Source organism: Pelodiscus sinensis, chromosome 6 (assembly GCF_049634645.1).
Source record: "Pelodiscus sinensis isolate JC-2024 chromosome 6, ASM4963464v1, whole genome shotgun sequence".
In the NCBI taxonomy this organism is placed as follows: Eukaryota; Metazoa; Chordata; order Testudines; family Trionychidae; genus Pelodiscus; species Pelodiscus sinensis.
In genome coordinates, this window is record NC_134716.1 from 105,284,969 (window position 1) to 105,309,438 (window position 24,470).

Genomic DNA, 24,470 nt, shown 5'->3' on the forward strand with positions numbered 1-24,470 from the left:
AGTCTCAAGATGCAAGTCGCATTTGCTTTACAACTTGGGGTCTTCACCCCCATTCCAAGTCCTTTTTCTTAGAAGCTTCACTTTGCCATTCAGTTGTGGGGGAGTGATTATGTCACTCCTTACCTTTTATAGCTTTGACATGGTGGGAAGCTTTTATTCTAAAAACAATTCCCAGCCAGTTTGTGGAAAAATACAGCTACCCAAAATGGAGATTAGTGCCATATGGTCCAATCACATTCCCTGATGAGTCCTAGCAACCAGTATTTACGTTATAGGTTCTCTGGAGCATCCTTGGGAAAGATCACCAGGTGGGGGATAAGCTTCTCCTAAGGCCTGCTGTTTTCCCTAATACTACATTACCCTGAATATGCCCTTCACAACTAGCTGTCTATGCTGGATACATTTTGCCCAGTAGGTGTCACTCAGGGGTGTCAGTACATTTGAAATACATCATAACTTTAGATACAAAAGTAATACATGCATACAAATAGGGTAGACATTCAGCAAATCATAACTTCCAGTGACACCTCACATGCCTCATCTTGTACAACATCATCATAATTATGCCATAATCATATCATACTATGATGAATATGGCATATAGTGTTACACTGGGGCCTTGCTTCTAATGTGTCTAGCAATCTGTTTTTTATTCTCTTGATTGTGGAGGCAGCCTGATGCAGAGCTGTCATCCCCTTCACTGATCCAGGCCTTTCTGTCTCCCCTTCCTTCTTTGTAATCTCTCCTTTAAAGCAGGTCTTGTCTCCTTTATTGGCTGCAGCTGTGGGTGGCTGTCTCCATGATTAGGAACTGTGGCAACTGTATATCGGTATGGCCAAGCTACTTCCCTGTAAACAGGAAAGGTTTCCCCCTTTCTATATATGCTCAGTATAGTGTTTGTAGACCCTATTACAATACCATATCCTATCAAATTATTCAGTACTTCAGCGTATATTTAGAATTATACAAATGCTAATATTTCCAATACTGTTATTGATGTATGTATATTTTATAGTTTCAGTATTGGAAACCCATGCAAGTAAACTAACATCAAGATTCTCACTTTTTTCATTATTTTGCTGTAATAAATCAAACATTTAAAATATTATATTAACGCAATTTTTATGTACTGACATCCTCCATAATTCCATATTCATTAATTGGAATGTATTTTTGTACTGCCTTCCTAATTTGATGTCATCTTCTTTTAGGATCCATACTGGAATAGAATAAAAAAGCCTTTACACCTTTTAGAATGTATTCATGTATTATTATCAGGATATGTACAAGACCCCAACAAAGTTCTCAACTTTGAGAGGTAACTATGAACTATAAACAAGTGTTATACAAAGCTTAAAAATATACTCTCATCTTCCTTGTTTTGGAAGCTCCAAAGCCCTTTGGATCGCTGATTTTAAAATCCAACGCAAGCCAGAATCACCAAAAGTTATTGTTACTCTTTGCTCAGAGGTATGCATGGATAGAAGTTCCAGTTTTAGATGATGTGGGGTTTTAATTTATTATTATGGTGCTTGTTTTTAAACAAATTGTCTCACTTTTAAGAAAATGTTTTTTAGTTCTTTAAAAATATGGACTCCCTCGAATTACATCAAAAATTGGCTGCCTCTTGAAACTTCATGTTCAGATTTACAGTAATGGCATTAGATCTTTTGTGATAACTGGCTCTCTTTGTACACAACTTTCAACTATACATGGTATTTTTGGTGTTTACTTTAAAAATCTATTTTTAAATGTATGCTTCTTATCCATGGATGGATCTTAACTAAAGACAATAGATAGGTATGTGAATAATTTACTTAAGTGTGATGTAATCTTGGCACCATTGCTGTAATAGGGAGGGCTATTGACTTCATTGGGGCTAGAATTTTACTTATAGAGCATGAATTCTTCTTTTGGAAATAGTTCCTCTGGAACAGGGTTCAGGCACATAGGCAATCCACTATCCTTTTACCAGCATAGGATTTCACTAAATAAAATAAAAGCACATATTTCCTTTTAAGTGTCCCATTCCTGCTATATCTGATTATTTATAATTTCTCTGTTCCTTTTTGTATACCTAAATGTGCTTTTCTTTATACATTTTAAAGTCAAATTTCATTAAATAAAACTAGTTATTTTTCAAAATAACATTGTTTCTTCACAAGTCAGCCTAGTTCTTCTGAAGCATTCCGAAGTGGAGTATGACTTCTAAATTTATTTATTTATTTTCATTTAATAGATAACAATACTAGAAATCATGTAGACAAATATTTCACTCCTCAAGAGACAAGTGCTACAAATTTTGTTTTTTTAATTGTTGCAATTATTAAAACTTAGGTGAATAAATGATTTATTACATTCCCCTGTATGCATCAGTCACACACATTAGATTTAAAATATCTGCTTTTCATTTAACTATGTTAGAAAATTTAAACTTAGCTTATTCGGGGTTTGTTGTTTACAGATTATTTCATTATTATCTGAAGGAATCCTAGTTCCTTTTCTTAGATGAATTTTAATAAACACTAGCAAAAGTGAGTGTTCTTGACAATTTTTTTATTCCTTACAGACGGCGATTCACAAATGTATGTTTGGATGCTGTCAGTTGCTACCTTGTTGAACTTCAGTCTATGAGCCCTACATTAACAGTGCAGACCACTATTGGAAACTTTAAATCCCTACAGGCTAAATTAGAACGGCTACATTGACTAGTATGATAAACTGTTAGTCCAGAGAAAAATGAACTGTTAAATGGAACCTCAGATGTCTGCACTGGAATGTGGAAGAAAAAACGTTCAGAAGGAAGTTGGGGAAAATTAAAACTCCTGCTGCAATTGATTATTTGTGTGTTCTATGCTTTTACTAATCTACAATTATCTACTATTCGTAGAATGTATATTTGCCAAATTATGGATTTCTTTTGCTACTACCACATTTTTCTAATAGAAAATTTTTTATACTGCTGAAACAAGACACTTCGTATAATTATTCCCTTGAGAATTAAATGTATTTGGAAAACATTTTCTTTTGTGTTTTAAACTAAACATAACTTTATGTAATGCAATGGAGGAAGTATTGGGATGCAATATTGGAAGTGATCATACTGTGAAATACTTTGTAAATGCTTGACAAATACGATATTAGCACATTTATCTAGCATTGCTCTGGTCCTTAAGGAGGGGCTCAGGGCTGGGAATTTGGGGATGTAGAAGTCAGGGTAGGGAGATGAGGCGGGCTCTGGGCAGGGAACTAGGTGGAGAGGAAGTGCAGGGGGACAGAATCCTGCCCCCTCCCTCAAGATTTGTACCGGAGCTGTTTGATCTTCCCTTTCCTGGCCCTATCAGGGAGCAAGAGCAAAGTGCGCTGCTAATCTGTCCCCTGCGCTCCTGATCCAGAATGAGGAATACAGCAAACTGTGCACTTTGGCCTCGCTCTCTGATAAAGGGGAAAAGACAGCAATGTTCCCCTAGGAATCTGGGGGAGAGGGGCTTCATCTCCACATCTCCCTAAAGGGTGCCTGGGGGAGTGGGGTGGCTGTGGGATAGGGTATTCCCAAAGGGAGGGGGCATGTTCCCACCAGCCTCTTTCACCTGCTGGGGCTTCTGTTTCTTTTCTGTGAGGTTTTATGAGAAACAGTCCCATTCCAGGCACATCCCAGTTTCCTGACACAGCCAAACATTTATGTTGCTTTAAGTTATGCTAGGAGGAAGCTATATACCAAATGTGGTGATCCTAGCTCTTAACTGTTTGGGAGAAGTTCTTGGACAAACTAACAGACAAATTCTCTGTGGAGACTGGAAGATTTACCTGGTGTTGCTCAGGTCCTTAACTCACATAAGTTTTGTTTTTCTTCTTTTAAATCATTGGACAGGGATGGGGATGAGGGGTTCAGTATGCAGGCTGCCTTGGGGAGAGAAGACAACCCTAGGCTTCTTACACCACAACAGCTTGGGGCAAGGTGAGAAGCATGGCACAGCCAGGGCAAGAAGGCATGTCCTCTGGTTCGGGGACAGACAGACATACAGAAACACAAACAGATAACGTCTCTGAAATGTATAGTAGATAGCTAACCCTTTCTCCATCCTCATTCCCTACTGGTTCCATTGGATTATAGCTATCCTCGTCTCTGGTCCATAGCTGCCCCCCCCTTTGGTCATTGTACAGTATATGTGTCCCTCCTTCCAGGTCCCTCCCTTTCCATTTTATGAGAAATTAAATGCCAGGCACACCCCATTGTCCTGGCACAGGCAGCTTTTTGTTTATCCAGCCTCATTTAACTGGCCATACATTCACAACAATTTTATTTTTTTGGTTCCACATACTTAACCCATATTTAACTTAACAAGCTACTGGGGGGAAGCTGTTTTAGATTTGATCCTAAAAATAGGGAGGAACTGGTTGAGAATTTGAAAGTGGAATGCAGCTTGTGTGAAAGTGATCATGAAATCATAGAGTTTACAATGCTAAGGAAGGGTAGAAGGGAGAACAGCAAAATAGAGACAATGGATTTTGGGAAGGCGGATTTTGGTAAGCTCAGAGAGCTGATAGGTAAGGTCCCATGGGAATCAATACTGAGGGGAATAACAACTGAGAAGAGTTGGCAGTTTTTCAAAGGGACATTGCTAAGGGCCCAAAAGCAGCTATTCCACTGCATAGGAAAGATAGAAAATATGGCAAAAGACCGCATTGGCTTAACCATGAGATCTTGCATGATCTAAAAATAAAAAAGGAGTTGTAAATGGAAAGTAGGACAAATTACAAAGAATGAAGAATATAGGCAAACAACACAGGAATGCAGGGGCAAGATTAGAAAGGCAAAGGCACAAAATGAGCTCAAACTAGCTATGGGAATAAAAAGAAACAAGAAGACTTTTTATAAATACATTAGAAGCAAGAGGAAGACCAAGGAGAGGGTAGGCCCACTGGTCAGTGAGGAGGGAGAAACAGTAACAGGAAACTTGGAAAGGGCAGAGATGCTTAATGACTTCTTTGTTTTGGTCTTCACCGAAAAGTCTGAAGGAATGACTAATATAGTGAATGCTAGTGGGAAGGGGGGAGTTTTAGAAGATAAAATAAAAAAAGAACAAGTTAAAAATCACCTAGAAAAGTTAGATGCCTGTAAATCACCAGGGCCTGATGAAATGCATCCTAGAATACTCAAGGAGCTGATAGAGGAGGTATCTGAGCCTCTAGCTATCATCTTTGGAAAATCATGGGAGACCGGAGAGATTCCAGAAGATTGGAAAAGGGCAAATACAGTGCCCATTTATAAAAAGGGAAATAAGAACAACCCAGGAAACTACAGACCAGTTAGTTTAACTTCTGTGCCAGAGAAGATAGTGGAGCAAGTAATTAAGGAAATCATCTGTAAATACTTGGAAGGTGGCAAGGTGATAGGGAACAGCCAGCATGGATTTGTAAAGAATAAATCATGTCAAACCAATCTGATAGCTTTCTTTGATAGGATAATGAGTCTTGTGGATAAGGGAGAAGCAGTGGATGTGGTATATCTAGACTTTAGTAAGGTGTTTGATACAGTCTCACATGATATTCTTATTAATAAACTAGGCAAATACAACTTAGATGGGGCTACTATAAGGTGGGTGCATAACTGGCTGGATAATCATACTCAGAGTAGTTATTAATGGTTCACAATCCTGCTGGAAAGGTATAACAAGTGGGGTTCCACAGGGGGTCTGTTTTGAGACCGGCTCTGTTCAATATCTTCATCGATTTAGATATTGGCATAGTAAGTACGCTTATTAAGTTGGCAGATGATACCAAGCTGGGAGAAGTTGCGAGTGCTCTGGAGGATAGGGTCATAATTCAAAATGATCTGGACAAATTGGAGAAATAGTCTGAGGTAAACAGGATGAAGTTTAATAAAGACAAATGCAAAGTGCTCCACTTAGGAAGGAACAATCAGTTTCACACATGCAGAATAGGAAGCTACTGTCTAGGAAGGAGTATGGCAGAAAGGGATCTAGGGGTTATAATGGACCACAAGCTGAATGAGTCAGCAGTGTGATGCTGTTGCAAAAAAAGCAAACATGATTCTGGGATGCATTAACAGGTGTGTTGTGAGCAAGACATGAGAAGTCATTTTTCCGCTCTACTCTGCGCTGGTTAGGCCTCAGTTGGAGTATTGTGTCCAGTTATGGGCACCGCATTTCAAGAAAGATGTGGAGAAATTGGAAAGGGTCCAGAGAAGAGCCACAAGAATGATGCTAGAGAACATGACCTATGAAGGAAGGCTGAAAGAACTGGGTTTGTTTAGTTTAGAAAAGAGAAGATTTAGAGGGGACATGATAGCTGTTTTCAGGTATCTAAAAGGGTGTCATAAGGAGGAGGGAGAAAACTGGTTCATCTTGGCCTTTGAGGATAGAACAAGAAGCAATGGACTTAAACTGCAGCAAGGGAGGTTTAGGTTGGACATTAGGAAAAAGTTCTTAACTGTCAGGGTAGTCAAGCACTGGAATAAATTGCCCAGGGAGGTTGTGGAATCCCCATCTCTGGAGATATTTAAGAGTAGGTTAGATAAATGTCTATCAGGGATGATCTAGACAGTATTTGGTCCTGCCATGGGGGTAGGGGACTGGACTCGATCTCTTGAGGTCCCTTCCAGTCCTAGTATTCTATAATTTGTAAACTTAATATTTTCAATAACATATTGTATTGCCACATTGTGATCTTGATAGGGAACTGTCAGAGCATGTGGCATCAGGCTGGAGGAATTAGCAGTGCAATAGGAGTCAGGAGTTGGAGACAGGTGTCCTAGCTAGGAGATGTGGACCCTCCCTAACGTCCCTGGTGTGGTTTAACATGTTCCTTCCAACTGTTAAAAGTTAGAGCTAAATAGGCTCCTTTGGAGCCTTTTATTTTCAGTCAGGGATGGGGAATCTACAGCTCACAGGCTGGATCACCTGCAGGGGGATTGGAGGCCCAATCACAGCAAGCAGGGGCTAGACCCATGCTACAAGGCTCTGCCTGGCAGCAGGGAGAAAATGGTTTTGCATGACTCAATAGAGAAGCATTCCCTGCAGGCACTGCCCCCAGGAATCATGGCCAGTGCGAACGGCAGGTGAGAAGTTCCTGTAGGGAGTTCCTCACTGAAGTATGCAGAGCTGTATGGAGGCACCGGTGCCCCCTGGGAGCTGCTTCAGGTAGGTTCCCTCCATCTTCTGCCCCCTGCTGCCCAGACCACCCACCCTACTCCTGCACCCCCTTCCCACCCAGACCCCCACACTTCTGCCCTCTTCCTGCCCAGAACCCACACCTTACCTGATGATGCACCTTACTTCCTACCCACACCCTGCACCACCACCTCCATCCTGCTCCTGCACTAAACCTACCACGCAGACCTTGCAACCATGGGCATCTGGTCTTTAAGGCAAAACAAGGCTGTGCCTACCCAAAGCTGAGCTGTGGTTGCCCTGCCCCTTCCCTTCCTGCATCCAGCTACCACATGGGGTTGCTGGAATGTTTAGTGTGGCTCAGGCAGGTTCCAGGGCAGCTAGGAAGGCAGAGTAGTGGGAACCTCCTCAGCAGCACACATGGCAGTGGGGAGACTTGGGCTGTTTCCCTCCTACTGCAACCAGGAAGGCTCGGGTCATGGCGGCCACCTCCTTCCTGCTGCTACTGGGGCTGGCCAGGCTTGGGCCAGGACTGCCTCCCTTCTGCTGCTATCGGGGCTGGGGATGCTTGGGCTGTGGCTGCCTTCCTCCCACTGATCCCTGGAGCTGGGAGGCTTGGTGCACATGCTCTTCCCCTTCTCTGGGGGGAGAGGGGGTTTGTGCAATTGGAGCGCTGCTCCTTCCTGTGGTGTGGATGGAGCTTCAGCAGAGGGGGCAGGGTTATAGGTAGAGCTGGGGGTCTGCCTTCCCCAGCCTTAGCTGCACTGTCTGCTCATGACTTCAACCCAGCAAGCTTCTCACATGCTGAACCCCTCATTTTTGGCCCCACTACAGAGCCCTGGGGGGGGGGGGCATTTGCAAAATCCATTAGCCCCAGGCCCCCAGAAGAGTTAATTCAGCCCTGGGGGTGTGGCTCCTGATTTTTTTTTTTTGTGGGTCAGTGGCCCCCAACCCAAAATAGTGGTGGAGAAGCTTTTTAAGTGCTGAAATCAATTATGCTTGGATAGTGTTTCTGCTCAGCTTGCTGATAACTAAGGCATTGACTACAGAAGTCATAACAGAGTGGCAGGAGGCAGCAGAAGGTGACTGGTGGTACTGACTGGAAAAAGTGGTGTACAGTTGGCCAATCAGAGTGGGAGGTAGTGAGATGGTGGCTAGCAGCAGTGGGAGGTGGTGACCAGGCAGATGGAGGGAATGCAGCCAGGCAGTGAGGAACAGAAAAGCAGCAAAATGAGTGAAAGTTAAACTATTATAACGGTGTAGAGTTTTCAGGTATAAAAGAAGTCCTATGAGGATACTGCTTCTAAGCTAATATCTGTAAACAGGCTTAACATTCGGTACAGCAGGAAAACCATAACAAACCTTGTCTGCTGTGTGGAAGGGGAAACTGAGGTATACCACCTTGTGACATAGGTCGCTGAATGCCAAGGGGCACTCTACACAGCAGCATTATTTAGGAAAAACAAATGTTATTCAGAAATAACTGTGAGCATCTACACAGCAAGCATGCAATAATTCTGAAATAATGAATGGCTTATTCTGGATTCTGTAACCCTCATTCCATGAGAAATAATGACTCTTCCAAAATAACTGTTTCAGAGTGCATGTGTAGATAGGGCAGCTGGAATTATTTTGAAATAATTGGCCTCCAGCCCTTTCCACAGGTGCCCTGCTGGCTGCTCAATCCACACTCATCAAAACTCTGTAGTCTCTCTTCTCTTGGAGGCCTTAAAACCACAGGCACATGGGAAAGGGTTGTGGCATGCAGCAGGCTATGACAGCATTGAGCCACCTAACAGCTGCCACAGCCTTGGATTTGGGTGAAGGAGTGATTCTATTGCTCCCACTGAGCCCTCTGCTGCTCCCAGTCAATTAGCTCCCAGTACCTTGCCCAGGGATGGAAGAGATGCGCACCTTCCTTGGCTGGTGCAGCGATCTTGGACTTCATTGAGGTCTAGGGCAGGGAAGCAAACCTCAAGATCCCTTCACCAGCCACAGGAGTGCGGATGTCTATGGCCGGCTGGCTGATAGACTGGCCACCAAGGGACACAGCCTCACCCAGCACCAGGTGCAGATGAAAGTAAAGGAGCTGAGGCAGGCCTATGCCAGGGCATGTAGCTCCCACTCTGGGGCAGCACCCCAGACGTGCCCCTACTATAATGAGCATCATCACATCCTAGAGAGCAGGTCAGTCCCTTCTCCCACCCTCCTAGTGGACTCAGGGCTGGAAATGCTCATTGTCACTCTCCAGGGGGATGCAGCCATTGAGGAGGAGGAGGAGCCGGACAAGACCAGCACCATCTCCGTGCCCCTTGAGATGCCTGAAGGTGCCCTCCACCACAATGCGGTCCCTGCTGAGCCTGGCATTGAAGTGTCCCTTGCTTTGATCCAGGTATCCAGGGTAGGGCTTCATTAGCAGGGCGAGCAGAGGGTATTCTGCATCCCCACAATACAAACCGGCATGTCCACATCCCCAACCCTGATGGTGCAGTTTGGGAAAAAAAGTGCCAGTACGCAGATTCTGGAAGAAGCTGGGGTCTCAGAAGATATGTACATCGTGCGCCTTCCCTGATAACCCAATAGATATGTCTGTGAACTGGCCACGGCAGTCCATGACAGCCTGTAGGACCATCGAAAACTACCCCTTGCAGTTAATGTATTTGGCTGCCTGATGGACTAGGGCTTAGATGAGGATGTAGGTGCCAGCAATGCGATCTCCCCACCTCTGAAGTTGGGGAAGCCAATGGCGGCAAAGCCAGTGATGATGGCGTCCACATCCCCCAGGTTGATGACCCTGTGCAGCAAGATTGTGTTGATGGCCCCCACCATCTGTAGAATGACATAAGCAAACAAACAGAATCACAGGCTTGCCAGGGCCCTAGGGAGGTCCATGAGCCCACCCCTCCCTTCCACACACCAGGAGCCCACCCCTCCCTTCCACACACCCTACTTACCTCATGCCCTGTCAGGGTTTTTTGAAGATGGGACTGAAAAACCTCCCAGGGAGGGGGCTTCCACTGTTACCCAGGGTTACACTAGTATGGGTTTATTTCCACTAGGTAAAACTAAAGAGGGGAGAACAGCCACCAAAGATTTAAACTAAAGATAAAGCTCTTTCTCTCTCTCTCTCACACACACACACGCACATGCACGCAAGCAAGCAAGCACACACCCCCTCCATTCATTCACATCCATTCATTCCTGCCCTCAGGTACTCAAACTCTTATACAGGCATATGGGTTGCAGAAGGAGCCAAGGCATGTGGATCCTGGAGGGTCTGTTTACTCATCATGGCTGGGGAAGCTGGTCTGGAGAGGAGCTTCTCAGGAGCAAAGGAAAGAAAAAAAAAACAGTCTCACATGTACTTCCTCTCCTTATATTGTGTCTGAATGGCCCCTGTGACTCATTCACCTCGTCATCAGGGAGCATGCCCAGACTTCCCTTTATCCAGCAGGTAGCATGTCCAGACTATGATGACTCATTGCCATGTGCTCCATTGTTCCCAGTATTCTTCAAACACAAAAAAACACATTCATACTCTCTCCATTCAATCAGGGGAGAATGCAGTTTAGGGAAAGTTACAAGCAAGCTGTCTGGGAGTTACAAAGATTACAAAACTGCATTTTACAGTAAGTTTCTGAGTTACACAGATTACAAAGTAGGACAAAGATCATAATGAGTTGCAGTTTAAAACCTTAGACCTTACAGTTTGGTGTAGTTTCAGAAAATCCATGTATATAAATCAAGTAAACTCAGGCAGAGGCTTTTTTATGCAACATCCACCACCACCATCCCTTCCCTAGAGAACCTTAGTCCAACAGTTCTCCTTACTCCTGGGATAATAGCCCGAGAGCACCATACCTGCATGAGCACGGCCCTGAGGATCAATCTCCCCATGCCTAACTGGTTCTGGACAGATAGGTAACTGTTCAGCGTGGTGAGCTTCCCGATGGTAATGGCAACCTGTTTCTGGAGGGGGATAGAAGGTTTCATTTGGGTGCCCTGGTACATGAGGGCAGGGATGAGCCATTCACACAGCTCTAGAAAGGTGTCCTTCCACCTGCAGAAATTCTGGAGCCACTGCTGGTCATCCCACCATTCCATAATGATCCGGTCCCACCAGTTGGACCTGTTGTCCAGATGCTAGAAGTGCACGGTGCACTTGTGTACAGGGTGCACATTGAACGGTGTGCAAGGAAGGGCGGCTGGAGTTGTACAGCATGAGCATTGTCCACAGAGAAATGAAGAAGTTCCTCGCAATGAGCTGGGGGTTGTATTCCTGCAGGACTACGAATGTAGCCTGCAGAAAGTGCTACAGGAGGTGCAGCTCAACCTGTAAGAGCTGTCAACTGCTGGGAGGCAGGTCTGTCTCCATTTTTAGAGAGCTGATGTGTCCACAAAGTCAACCACAACAGGCAAAAGAAAGGCTTTTCTGTCCCTCAATGAGGTAGGCAAAGGTGAACCTGAGACACAACTGTACAGGGGGGGTCACTTTAAGCAGGAGTGTCAGATACTTCCTGGAGCTGCTGCCTGAGGCTAACTGCTGTCCTGATGCCCTGCCTGCCTGAAGTGCTTCTGGATGGCCTTAAATGCGATTCAGTGTCCAATGAATGTGGATGCTCTATTTTGACATAGCTATTTCAATGGGCATTTGCTGTGTAGATGTGCTATTTCAAAATAAGCTATTTCAGAGTACAGGCCATCCTCGCTATAAGTCCAAGACATGTTCAAAAATATTTGTCTTAAAGCAGAGAATTTTTTTGCCATGGCTGACTTCCATTTGCACAATTGTTTTCTTTTGGTTATTTTTGTGTGACTTAAGAGTGAGGAATAGAAGGACTTATAATGCATCAGTTCCTACAAGCGTAAATGACTTTACTACAGAACAGATGTATACCGGGGCAATTAATAGTGCAGATGCCCTGTATTTCTTCTGGAATAGCTTATTCCAAAATAATCATGCAGTGTTGATGTACCCTAATATGTCTATTAGGGATGTTAAATTTCAAGTAATCAACTAATGGAATAGTCGATAATGCGCCTCCACCTTTGAAGTGGAGCAACAGTTCTGGGACTGTTCCTACACTTCAAAGATGAAAGTGCTGCAGGGAGCATGGGGCCAGCGTGGCAGTCCCCCGCTGGCCTCGTGCTCCCCATGCCATTTCAAAACAGCAGTGCTGCTTGGAGCCTAGAATCAGCTGGGGACTCCCCCCGCTGACCCTGCGCTCCATGCAGTGCTGCTGCTGTGAAACGTCATGGGGAGCCCAGCATCAGACTCCACACAGTGTTTCAAAGCAGCAGTGCTGCACGGAGCCCGGAGTCAGCAGGGAAGTCCCCAGCTGATCTCAGACTCCACGCAGTGCTGCCACTTTGAAACACTGTGTGCAGCCTGGGGACACCACAGCTGGCTCCAGACTGCATGCAGCATTTCAAAGTGGCAGCACCGCATGGAGCCCGGGGTCTGGCCCCAGGCTCCACGTGCTGCCGCTTTGAAGTACCCCTCTTTTCCCCGCCCCCATTTCCTCCTTCTGATAGAAGCAGCAAGGGGCAGGGAAGCGACTAGTCGACTAGCCTATCAAATACTCATTCACTTTCCTAACGTCTGTATCAACATTATGTGAAAATTGCTACACAAAAGTATGTTTTCAAGCAACCTGGAAAAAAGAAATACATAACTTTGCAGAAACACCTGTGGATGAGACTACAATGTTTGGTTACACTTGGGAGTTGTATAGCCAAAATTTAAAGAAAGCATTGGGCATAATGGCTCTGCATTAGTCATCAGTGACTATCCCTCTGATAGTAATCTAAGGCAGCGGTCTCCAAACTTTTGGGCCTCCAAACATCTCCCTTCTGTTCTGAAATGTGATTTGTCCTTTTCATATGTGTTCACTTTTTTTTAATTGTATCCTTTGGTATATATGGCTGTGACTATTTTCTTCCACTATTTGATCTGAGGAAGTGGGTCTGGCCCACGAAAGCTCATCATCTAATAAACCATCTTGTTAGTCTTTAAAGTGCTACATAGTCCTGTATTTTGTTTAATCTGCCTGGACACTCATTAATGGATCTCTAACTCACTGTTTTGTTTCAGGCCAATTTCACAAGCTAAATACACAGAGAAGAGTAGGAGCTTAACTTCATTTACAAGTTTAATTCTTATGCAAATAGTATAAACAAGTGTAACCCATGCAGATTCAGCACTCCACCCAGAAGCTTCTGGAGTTGGGTCCAGTAGTTTGGGGTCAGACTCCATGAGCAAACAGGCAGGGCAGATGCTTTTCTAAGGCTTGTGTGAGCTGGAAGAAGCTAAGCCAGGAGCAGAGAACTGGCTGCTGTTCCTCACTCTGCAGCAGGTAGTGATGTTAACCCCTTACCAGAGATCATGGGCAATACTCCTTAGAGCTACTACTTAGAACTACTTACAGCTAGGAGAACCTAGGAGGGGAAATAACTTCTGTGTTAATTGTCTGCTTTAAATGCTGTTTTGATTTTAGCCAAACTGTTCTAGTTCACTTTCTCAGTCACTGTGATTCTTCAGCTCCTCTGTAAATGTAGCAATGGGGAGTCATTTCTGTTTTGTTATTCTTAGTTTTTGTATTTTATTGTAACAGGGTTTTCTTTAAGCCTGTTCACTTGTGAGCTAATTGACTACCGTATTTTCCGGCGTATAGGGCGACTGGGCGTATAAGACGACCCCCTATCTTTTTAATTAAAAGATAGGGTTTCATCTTATACCCCAGCGCCCTTCCGCCTCCTTTGCTCCCGGTGTCCCTGGTCTGCTGGAGATGGTCCCCAGCAGACCAGAGGCACCGGGAGCAAAGCCGCAGCAGCTTTGAAAGCCTCGGGGGAAGCCGGCGGGGGGGCATCCCAGGCGCGCCTGGGCTGCTCCCCCGCCGGAGCCCCTCCGCGGCTTTCAAAGCCTCGGGGGAAGCCGGCGGGGGAGCAGCCCAGGCGCGCCTGGGATGCCCCCCCGCCGGCTTCCCCCGAGGCTTTGAAAGCCGCGGAGGGGCTCCGGCGGGGGAGCAGCCCAGGCGCGCCTGGGATGCCCCCCCGCCGGCTTCCCCCGAGGCTTTGAAAGCCGCGGAGGGGCTCCGGCGGGGGAGCAGCCCAGGCGCGCCTGGGATGCCCCCCCGCCGGCTTCCCCCGAGGCTTTGAAAGCCGCGGAGGGGCTCCGGCGGTGGGGCATCCCAGGCGCGCCTGGGATGTATACCCGGCGTACAAGACGACCCCCGATTTTTGGGGGATGGTTTTTAACATCAGAGGTCGTCTTGTACGCCGGAATATACGGTAGTTAATCGTGAGCTGGCTGCCTAGCAGTGACCATAGCAGAGGAAGAGACTGCCTGGATGCCAACTGAGGATTACAAGCAAGTGGAGCGATCATTCAGACTCAGCATATGGTGCAGATTTGATATCAGAAGCACAAAACTGAGACTTTGGTGAACTAAATCTAAGCTTTTGGGACCTCTCAGTCTTTTCTTACTGTGTTTCTATAGACTGAACCGTTCAAATTTTACTTTTAGTTTTCTCTTTACTTATGTTTACTGTAACTATGGACATTATCTGTGGGTTATAAAATAGCTGTGTTTTGTTGTAAGAATTAGATTGTTTCTTCACAAGATTTTATAAAGTTATTTAATTAAATTAATTTCTTTAGTTTCTTTTGGAACTTGAATATAGGGAGGCTGACACTGGGCAATCCTTGCTGAAATTCCTTACAGACTGAACTCTGCATCTCCAGTACTGCTGTGGGAGTGGGGTTTTTTTTTAAGACACTGAAGAAGGGCAGTGAAGTCTAACCCACCCAAGGTTACAGAAGGACATCAGCGGGCTGGCACACTACCTTCCACATCCTATGACTTAGCACCTCTATTGTGTGGTTGGTAGGTTAATTGTTCCTATTAGCCTGTTGTAACTATTTAAACCATCTACTCACTGCCTCTTTTTATTTTTCCCCTTTCCTCCTCTTCTTTTTCTCCTCTTCCCCTTCCCTTATTTATTCTTGGATCTGAACTTCTGATACTGTCATCTGAAGAAGTGGGTTGTGCCCAGGAAAGCTCATGATGCCAGCAACATGTTTTGTTAGCCTTTAAGGTGTTAGTAATCTATTTGTTGTTTTCAAAGTTTTTCCTGTTACAGACTAACTTGGTTACCCCTTTGAAGCTCATGAACACAAACTCCCTGGAAGAGCTTGAATCCCCCTCTCTCTCTCCCAGAGGCAGATGGGGGAGAGGATGGAGTTTGTGAAAGGGAGGGCTGCGGGCTTTGATCATTCTGGGCAACACCAACCTTTCTGCAAACCAGCACCTTGTGATCTGACGCGGTTTCCATCACTACAGTTTACAATTCAGTTCTGAAATATCAGCAGCGCCACTGCACCTAGCCCCAGCCACGCTAACGTAAGCAGAGAAGGAGGGGAGGGGTAGCAGCAACAGTTACGTTGGAGAGCTACCGGTGGCGCCGCGCGTTTGTTTACATGGTGGTTTAACGGCCGGCTGGGCCGCGTGCACCATTTCGCTCCGCGCCTGCTCCCGCGTACTGACCGCTCGTGCGGGTCCTCGGCGGGCCCCGCTGCCACAGCGCCGCCCCCAGCGGAGCGCATCCGGCTGGCGGAGGGCAGCGGCAGCGGGGCCTGGGCAGTCCAGGATCCCGGCACAAAGGCGCTGGATGCGCTTGCGGCAGGGTGGCAGCAACTCAGTCAGGGCCCAGCGCCGCTTTCCCCGCGCGCCCGCAACTGCGCACTCCGCTCTAGCCCCGGACACAGCCGGCTGGCACCTGGGTGGGGGCCGACGCCCCTGGAGGCGGGTCCGTAGCGCAGCCCCTGCGCAGGACGGAGGCGCGGTGAGTGCGGGGCGCTCTGCTCGCTTCGCGGGGACAGGCCGCGGTGGGGCCTTGGGCGGTGGGGCCGGATCGCCCCGCGGTCGTTACTGGCCCCGCTGCTCCGGGCGATGCGCCCACGTCTGGAGCAAGACGCAGCCCGCGGGGTTAGAGGTGTGGGGTGAGGGGAGAGACGGGGCGGGGTCCGTGCTCTTGGACGAGGCAGGGGGCGAGGGAGTGGCGTGGGGCCCTTCCTGCGAGGAGGGAAGACGGGACCCTGGATGGGGGGGGGGGGTTAGTTTGGGGTCCTACCGTGTGGGAGACAAGATGGGGCCCGGGTTAGGGGCCGAGGGCGCCTTGGTGCATGGAGGTCGGAAGGTGACCTTTCATCTTCAGCTGTGTTTTTGTTACGGGGTGGAAAGGAGGTACCATGTATGTCCCTTTATGTGACGGTTGCATCCCGTTACATTGAACACCACATCCTTCAGCATGGAGGTAGCTGGGCTAGCATGCAACACACTCTTTTCCCCTGTGCTTTTGAGGTGAGGGCAACAGGGCCTGGCATATAAATGTAGGCTTTCTTTTGAGCCTTCTCTCACCATGGCGGTAGGTGTGATCTTTGCACTATAGTCATGGATGCAAAGATAGCTTGACCAAGTTTGTGTTGTGCCCTGATCTTTGATGTAGGCTACAGGGTACTGCCTTCAGTGTGAGAGTATGGAGGGGTGGGACTTAGCATGTGATGCATCCTTTGTTGGAATTATTGATAATATTTAGAACTATGACTATTGGAGCCCACCAATCATTAACTTAAGTATGCATTCCTTTAAGTCCATAGGGCAAAAATGGTATTTTATATGGTTTCTTTCAAATCTTAAAAATTAAGCATTTACTACACCTAATACCGCAATGGTTCCCAAACTGCGGGGACTAGGGAAGAGTGGTGTACCAGAGGCTGGGAGTGGAGCCTGAGGAGGGGCTGGCATTGGCTTACCCTTGTCCAGCACATTCCTTGGTTTGGGGCAGATGAGGTCCCAACGGCGCTGGACCAGGGAAATTCAATCTGTATGTGGAAACTAAAAATTTTGTTCAGAATTTGTACCTTCCAAAAACTAAAATGAAAATCAGTTTTTCCTCAATCTTTTACAGATATGTTGACAGACGACTCTCCACTCCTTTGGGTATTTTTCTAAACAGTTGTGATCATCTGGACTGCTGATAAGTATGGAGATTAAGTTAGATGTTTTAGTCTCTACATGTATCAAACATAGGAAACCTTGGCCTCGAATCTCCTGGCTGGGACAGGTGAGAGTTTGTAGAGTTTTATTTAAACTTAATTGTACATTAACATAGTTTTGATTACATGACCGTTATTTAGCAACTCAATTTACAAAACTTTCAGGGAATGGTTTAGAATTGCCATAAGGATAATTAAGTTAGGAAGTGCAAAGACAAATTACTAGATTTATTGCCGCCATTTTGACTTGATTCCAAAAGTTCAATATTTCTCTCATACCCGATTTTCACTCTGAGATGGATTATTGAGAACACAATTGAATTTCAAGGCAGTCTTGACATCAATCTTGTGAACTTTATATTAACATGCCTTCTGAAACAGAGAAACTGTGGAAAATGGTAAAACAATATGGAATTTCAACAAAGTTAATCAGCTTTATGAAGTCATTCCATGTCAACTCAACATGCATTAAAAAGGAAAATTGAATGAGCAAGCCATTCAACATCAAGACAGGTATGAGTCCTGTCTCCTTTTCTGTTCATGCCAGCCAGCATCTATGAATTAAAGAAATGTAACAGAGATCTATATGGTCTAAACTGAAAAAAATTAAGGTTGTTTAATCTATACTTTGCTGACAACATTGCTCTTACTAATGAAGATACTAATGAACTACAAAAATGCACAAGTTAAGTAAAAGTAATAATGAATCAGGGGTCTGAGATTTAATGTAGAGAAATGTAAAATCATGTTAATGGGGATTAGGTGTATGGAAATTAAAATGGGAGAAGGTGGACAATTTTACATATTTTGGCAATGCCATCAGCCAGGATGGTACCAGTTTAGAAGAAATAAATAAAGTTGGTGAGAAAAAGACTGCATCTGGAAGACTCACAGCTATCTGGCAACTCAAAAACATCTCCCTCGACACAAAACTAAGCATGTACAAAGCAATTTTTATTGCCATCATAACATATAGCAGTAAGACGTTACCAAGAAAGATACATGCAAACTGGATACATTTCATTACAAATGTCTGAGACTAATATTTGGAATAACACATAGGAAGATGAACAAAGAAAAATTACCAGACAAGGCACCCTTTCACAAATCTACAAAAGAAGACATTAGTGGCTCGGGCATGTTGAAGAGTGCTCAGCAAATGCTCCCTTGAATGGAAGCCAGAAAATGCAAGAAGAAGAGAGGAAGATTGGAACTTGGAAATGAACATTTTTGAATGAGGTGATTGATGTTAATGCGAAAAGGGAAGATTTGGAGAGAATTATTTCTTTGATAAGATAACGAGCCTTGTGGATAAGGGAGAAGCGGTGGATGTCATATACCTAGACTTTAGTAAGGCATTTGATACGGTCTCGCATGATATTCTTATTGATAAACTAGGGAAATATAACTTAGATAGGGCCACGATAAGGTGGATGCATAATTGGCTGGATAACCGTAGTCAGAGAGTTGTTGTTAACGGTTCTAAATCCTGCTGGAAAGGGATAACAAGTGGAGTTCCTCAAGGGTCTGTTTTGGGACCCGTACTGTTCAATATCTTCATCAATGATGTAGATATTGGGATAGAGAGTACGCTTATTAAGTTTGCAGATGATACCAAACTGGGTGGGGTTGCGACTTCTTTGGAGGATAGGGACATAATTCAAAATGACCTTAGCAAGTTAGAGAAATGGTCAGAGGTAAACAGGATGAGGTTTAATAAAGAGAAATGCAAAGTGCTCCACTTAGGAAGGAACAATCAGTTCCATACATACAAGATGGGAAGCGACTGTCTAGGAAGGAGCATGGCAGAAAGGGATCTAGGGGTCATAGTGGACCACAAGTTGAATATGAGTCAACAGTGTGATGCTGTTGCCAAAAAAGCAAATATGATTCTAGGTTGTATCAACAGGTGTGTTGAAAGCAAAACTCGTGAAGTCATTCTGCCGCTCTACTCTGCACTAGTTAGGCCTCAGCTGGAGTACTGTGTCCAGTTCTGGGCGCCACATTTCAAGAAAGATGTGGAGAAATTGGAAAGGGTACAGAGAAGAGCGACAAGAATGATTAAAGGTCTAGAGAACATGACCTATGAAGCCAGGCTTCATGAACTGGGCTTGTTTAGTTTGGAAAAAAGAAGATTAAGGGGGGACATGATAGCGGTTTTCAAATATCTAAAAGGGTGTCACAAGGAGGAAGGAGAAAATTTGTTCCTCTTGGTTTCTGAGGACAGGACAAGGAGTAATGGGTTTAAAGTGCAGCAGGGGAGGTTTAGATTGGACATTAGGAAAAAATTCCTAACTGTCAGGGTGGTCAAATATTGGAATAAATTGCCAAGGGAGGTGGTGGAATCTCCCTCTCTGGAGATATTTAAGAACAGGTTAGATAGACATCTGTCAGGGATGGTGTAGGTGGAGCTTGGTCCTGCCTTGAGGGCGGGGGGCTGGACTCGATGACCTCTTGAGGTCCCTTCCAGTCCTATGATTCTATGATTCTATGAAGGCTTGTTGATGGGCAAAGATGGCAAATGTGGGTAGCCCAATGTTTAGCAAAGTGTGGGATGGACTAAGGTAAAATAACATGATGGAAAACCTCTTCTGATAGCTATATACTTCATCATAGTTATTTTCAATTATTATTTGGTAATATGCATTGAAAAATATATGGTCAGTTAGAGATTTTATTCTTGCCTTGGGGACAACCATGAAACACCCAACTATTTTGAACTTGTTTTCAGTATCTGAAGTTATTGTAATAATGTGCTTTGGGGGATAGCAAAGGCCTGCAGCCAGAGTGGAAGTTGCTTGCTTTAAAGATTTATTTTGTTATACATTTATAAGAGTATATATGTGCTAAAATATGTCAATGCTAACTTAACCTGCCATAGTGACAGACACCTATTGCCTTTTAGCTAGCTAGCACCTAGACAATGAATACACAAGTTTATTAATGACTTTGAGCACAAACTTACTGTATCCTTTTCTTTTAAAACAGTATATGAAATGTATGTATAAGCCTATGTTAAAGCAGTATCAGTATTGCATTGTAAAGCATTTAGTAACCAAGAAATGTTATTGGCAAAATTAAATCTACAGTAATAGCTCTCATTTCTTGCAAGTATACATTACAATTAGGAATGTGAATATTTGACTGGTTAAGGTTAACTAGTGGGGACTGGAGCAGCTCCCTGCCTGCCAGTGTTGAATTTGCCCCATATTGCAATATATTTGTACAAAAAGGCAGAATTAAGGTTTCAATTTCAGTTTCAGTTCAGCACTAGAGATGTGAACAACTAGTCAACTATCTGATAAGCAAATGCTTATCCAACAGTCGACATGCTAGTCGACTAGTCGCTTCCCCTCCCCCGTTGTCTCTATCAGAAAGAGGCAGCAAGGGGGGGAGGAGGGGATGTTTCAAAGCGATAGTGACATGTGCAGCCTGGGGCCAGCTGGGGGCTACACTCAGCGTTTCAAAGTGTCAGCACCAAATGGAGCCTGGGGTTAGCTGAGGACTCAAGCTGACTCCAGGCTCCATGTGGCACTGTTGCTTTCAAATCCCTCAGGGAACACAGGGCCAGCGGGGGACTATTTGAGTCCCCCTCTGGTCCCGTGCTCCCCTCAGTGCTTTCACCTTTGAAGTGTAACAACAGCCTTGGGGCTGTTGCTACACTTCAAAGATGGAGGTATCCTTATCGACTAATTGAGTAGTCAATGCAAATTGCATCAACTATTTGATTGCCCAATTAATCTAAATTTAATATCCCTATTCAGCACTGTATGATTTTTGAATGCTTAACTGTGAATTTCATTGTAGTGTTTTGCATTGGATTGATAAAGTTCTGGGTTTGTTCTACTGGTCTTAAGATAGTACTATATCTATATCTGCATCAATTTTCAAGCAAAGTAAATAATAGATATCATTTTTGAAAACTGAAATATTCCTTTTTTCTTTTAACAGGAAAAAGAAGCTATTTTTCTCATAGATGATAAATGCGTAAGTGAAATTAACCTTGTATCAGGAAAGACAAAGAAAAAAATTCCTCGACTTCAGTCATTGTTGAAAAATGTTGTTGTCATAGCGACATCAAGAAATGGTTAAGTATTTTCTCAAGCTGCAGGCTTTTTTCATTTAAAATTGTAGTAATTTAGAATCCCATAGTACCCTAGAAGTCCCTGATACTGTAACTGTCACCACACAAGCACAGGATCTGGTGGTTCAGAGACACCTGCAGGATTGGGAAAAAAATGGGGAAGATAATTTTAAATACTATATAGTACATCAATTTTAAAAAGTGTTTCCCCTTTGAAAACAGGTGCTTGGTTGGCAGGAATACTTTCAACAGGAGAACTGTTTCTTTGGAATAAAGACCAGGACTATCTGAAAACTGTACCAGCAATTGAAGAATCTCGTAAGGTGATTACAGCAGCACAAGGTAGGACTTGGCATTTTTTTTTTTTTTTTTTATTATTATTAAAAAAAAAAAATGTTGACCGGAAAGATCTTCCTTAAATTACATTTTATTTAATAAATAGCTAACATTTATTTGGCAGGAGAGAGAGTTATAAATTAATTTGTATTTTGTGTATGTTAACCTAACCCTTAGTAAAGCTTAACCAAGAGGTCTCAAACTCATGACCCGTGGGCCAGTTACATCCTGAGCAGTTTTTCAGTCTGGCCCAGGAGTCCCTGTGGCACAGGGTATGTGTGTCTAGCTCTGCCTCCCTTCCTTCTTCTCCTCCACCCCCACTTCCTTGAGGCACAAGACCTTAAGGATTACTGCAGTGGCGTGGCATGGGGTGGCAGCAAGCGTCAGAGTCCCCTGCACTCACTGCTGCAGTGGGAGTCAGAGGGAAGCCAAGTAAGCATGCTTTACTCCCACCACCACCACAGTTACTTGGCTTCCCTGTGACTCCTACCACTGTAGGGAGTGCAAAGGATCCTCATCCCTGCTGCCACCCTATGTCAGGCCTGTGCAGTAATCACTTAGGCAGTGTTCCTTGGGAGAAGGGTTGAATGGGAGGAAAGGGGTGGAGTTTGTGGGACAAGCACAGGCCCTCCACCACAGGCTACAGGGACTTCGGACCAAACTATGAAAATGCTTGGGCCATAGATGGCCTGTGGGCTAATATAGGAGGTCCCAAACTCACAGCCTTTTTATTAACAGAAATGTTAATTACATTTTGGATTTCCAAACTCTTGTGATTGTGTCTTTAAACATAATACATTTGTCTGTGTCTTTGACAGTTGAACAATGGGGATGATGGTAAGAGAGACGTTCATATAGATCCTTTAATGTTTTAAAGTGCTTGCTTCCTGCCATTAACATTAAACAGCACTTTGGTTTGAGAAAGCTGCCTGATTACCCATATTAACCACTGGCCATGTGCTCCAGAAGGGAAGACTTGCAGATGCTCAACCTAGTAGTAGGACTTGGTGAATAATCAGGGTTGATACACAGCCCGGTGGTAAAAGCAGAGCGGCAGCGGGGGACGTGGGAGAGGGATCTTGGGTTGATCGGGCAGAAGCGGGACAAGCAGCTGTTGCTGCTGCTAGGGCCAGTGGTAAAAGCAGAGCGGCAGCAGGGGACGCGGGAGATGTCTGAAAGGGGAGCGGGGAAGGAGCCAGCGTCTTTGCGCGCCGGGCTTCTCTGTCTTTTTATGGGCGGGGGGAGGGGAGCGTTCGGGTTCTCGCGGAACCCTTATGTTCGCTTTGCGGAACCCCAGGGATCCGCGGAGCACCATTTGGGAAACACTGGTTTAGATAATGACATAGAGAATATGCTTATAAAGTGTGCAGATGATACTAAACTGGGAGGGGCTGCAAGTGTGTTGGGCGATAGGGTCATAATTCAAAATGACCTGGACAAACTGGAGAAATGGTCTGAAAACAGGATGAAGTTTAATAAGGACAAATACAAAGAACTCCACTTAGGAAGGAGCAATCAGTTTTACACCTACAGAATGGGAAGTGACTGTCTAGGAAGGAGTACTGCAGAAAGGGATCTTGGGGTTATAGTGGACCACAAGCTAAATATGAGTCTACCATCTGACACTTCCAAAAAAAATCAGACCTGATTCTGGGAGGCATTAACAGGAGTGTGGTGAGTAAGAGAAGTAATTTTTCTGCTCTACTCTGCACTGGTCAGGCCTCAGTTGGGGAAAAATGTGGAGAAATCAGAGAGGGCCCAGAAAAAAGCAACAAAAATTATTAGAAGTCTAGAAAACATGATGTATGAGGGAAGACTGAAAGAACTGAGTTTGTTCAGTTTGGAAAAGAGAAGACTAAGAGGAAACATGATAGCTGTTTTCAAGTACCTAAAAGGATGTTACAAGGAGGAGAGTGAAAAATTGTTCTCCTTGATCTTTGATGATAGGACAAGAAGTAGTGGGCTAAAATTGCAACAAGGGAGGTTTAGGTTGGACATTAGGAAAAACTTTCTGACTGTCAGGGTGGTTAAACACTGGAATAAATTGCCTCGGAAGGTTGTGAAATCTCCATCATTCAGGATATTTAAGAAAAGTTTAGATAAACCTCTGTTGGGGATGATCTAGGGTGCTTGGTCTTGCCTAGAGGGCTGGGGACTGGACTTGATGACCTCTCAAGGTCCCTTCCAGTTTTAGTATTTTATGATTCTATGAAGTGTTTCCAGAGGGCTGTGTCCTGAAGCAAAGTGCCCGTTGGAGGAATTGTGGGTAACTCAGTGGCAGCAGTGGGGATGTTGCTAAAGGTCGAGGTAAGGCACTAGGGAAGACATCTGTGCCTTCATTGAACCCACCACTTGATTCCCCCCTTGGTGTGAAATGCCCTTTCTAAGTCTCTATTCACCCCACCTCATGGATGGCCATAAGCAAGCTGTTCTCCTTCCCAGTAGTAATGCTGTGCTAGTGTCAATAAGTGTCTGCCAGTATAGTATCTATTCTCTTGGCAACAATGACTTTGACAAATGGCATGTCTGACTCTGGGATGGGGCTGGTACCTCTCTTCCTCTGCCTGCTTGAGATGCTGCTTTCTGGCTGTCCCGCCTCTTCACAATAAGGATGAGACAAGAAGAATAAGATTTGGTGCTTAAGTTGGGTTAGTTGCACAGACTTGACTGTCTCTGAGTCTGTCAAAATGAAACATCTTCTGCAAAGAGAGACCTAGATCATATAGTTCTGCTTTGAACTTCTCTTTTTGTAACTACTTCCCTCTCTCTCTGCCAGCTCTCTCCTTTAGAGATAAAAGAGAGGAAAAGAAATATTCTCACTTCAATTAAAGTTATTTTTCTTGTTATCATTGTTATACAAA

At 44.7% G+C, this 24,470-nt stretch overlaps 2 protein-coding genes across 8 annotated transcripts in view; both read left to right on the top strand.

Annotated features, from left to right (window-relative positions):
• The window catches only part of NUP155 (nucleoporin 155), a 63,753-nt gene extending 60,733 nt beyond the window's left edge, over positions 1-3,020 (top strand). For all 3 annotated transcript variants that reach the window (XM_006139464.4, XM_075932525.1, XM_025179671.2), the window contains 2 exons: positions 1,212-1,318; positions 2,570-3,020. In XM_006139464.4, the coding sequence (XP_006139526.1) occupies positions 1,212-1,318; positions 2,570-2,708 (246 nt within the window). In that variant the 3' untranslated portion in view covers positions 2,709-3,020. The remainder of the gene's footprint in view (positions 1-1,211; positions 1,319-2,569) is intronic.
• Positions 3,021-15,611: 12,591 nt separating this feature from the next.
• Positions 15,612-24,470, top strand: part of CPLANE1 (ciliogenesis and planar polarity effector complex subunit 1) — a 171,681-nt gene continuing 162,822 nt past the window's right edge. For 3 of the 5 annotated variants that reach the window (XM_075932522.1, XM_075932519.1, XM_075932523.1), the window contains exons 1-4: positions 15,612-15,976; positions 17,102-17,257; positions 21,141-21,276; positions 21,496-21,615. In XM_075932522.1, the coding sequence (XP_075788637.1) occupies positions 17,177-17,257; positions 21,141-21,276; positions 21,496-21,615 (337 nt within the window). In that variant the 5' untranslated portion in view covers positions 15,612-15,976; positions 17,102-17,176. The other 2 variants (XM_075932521.1, XM_075932520.1) reach the window with 2 other exon arrangements.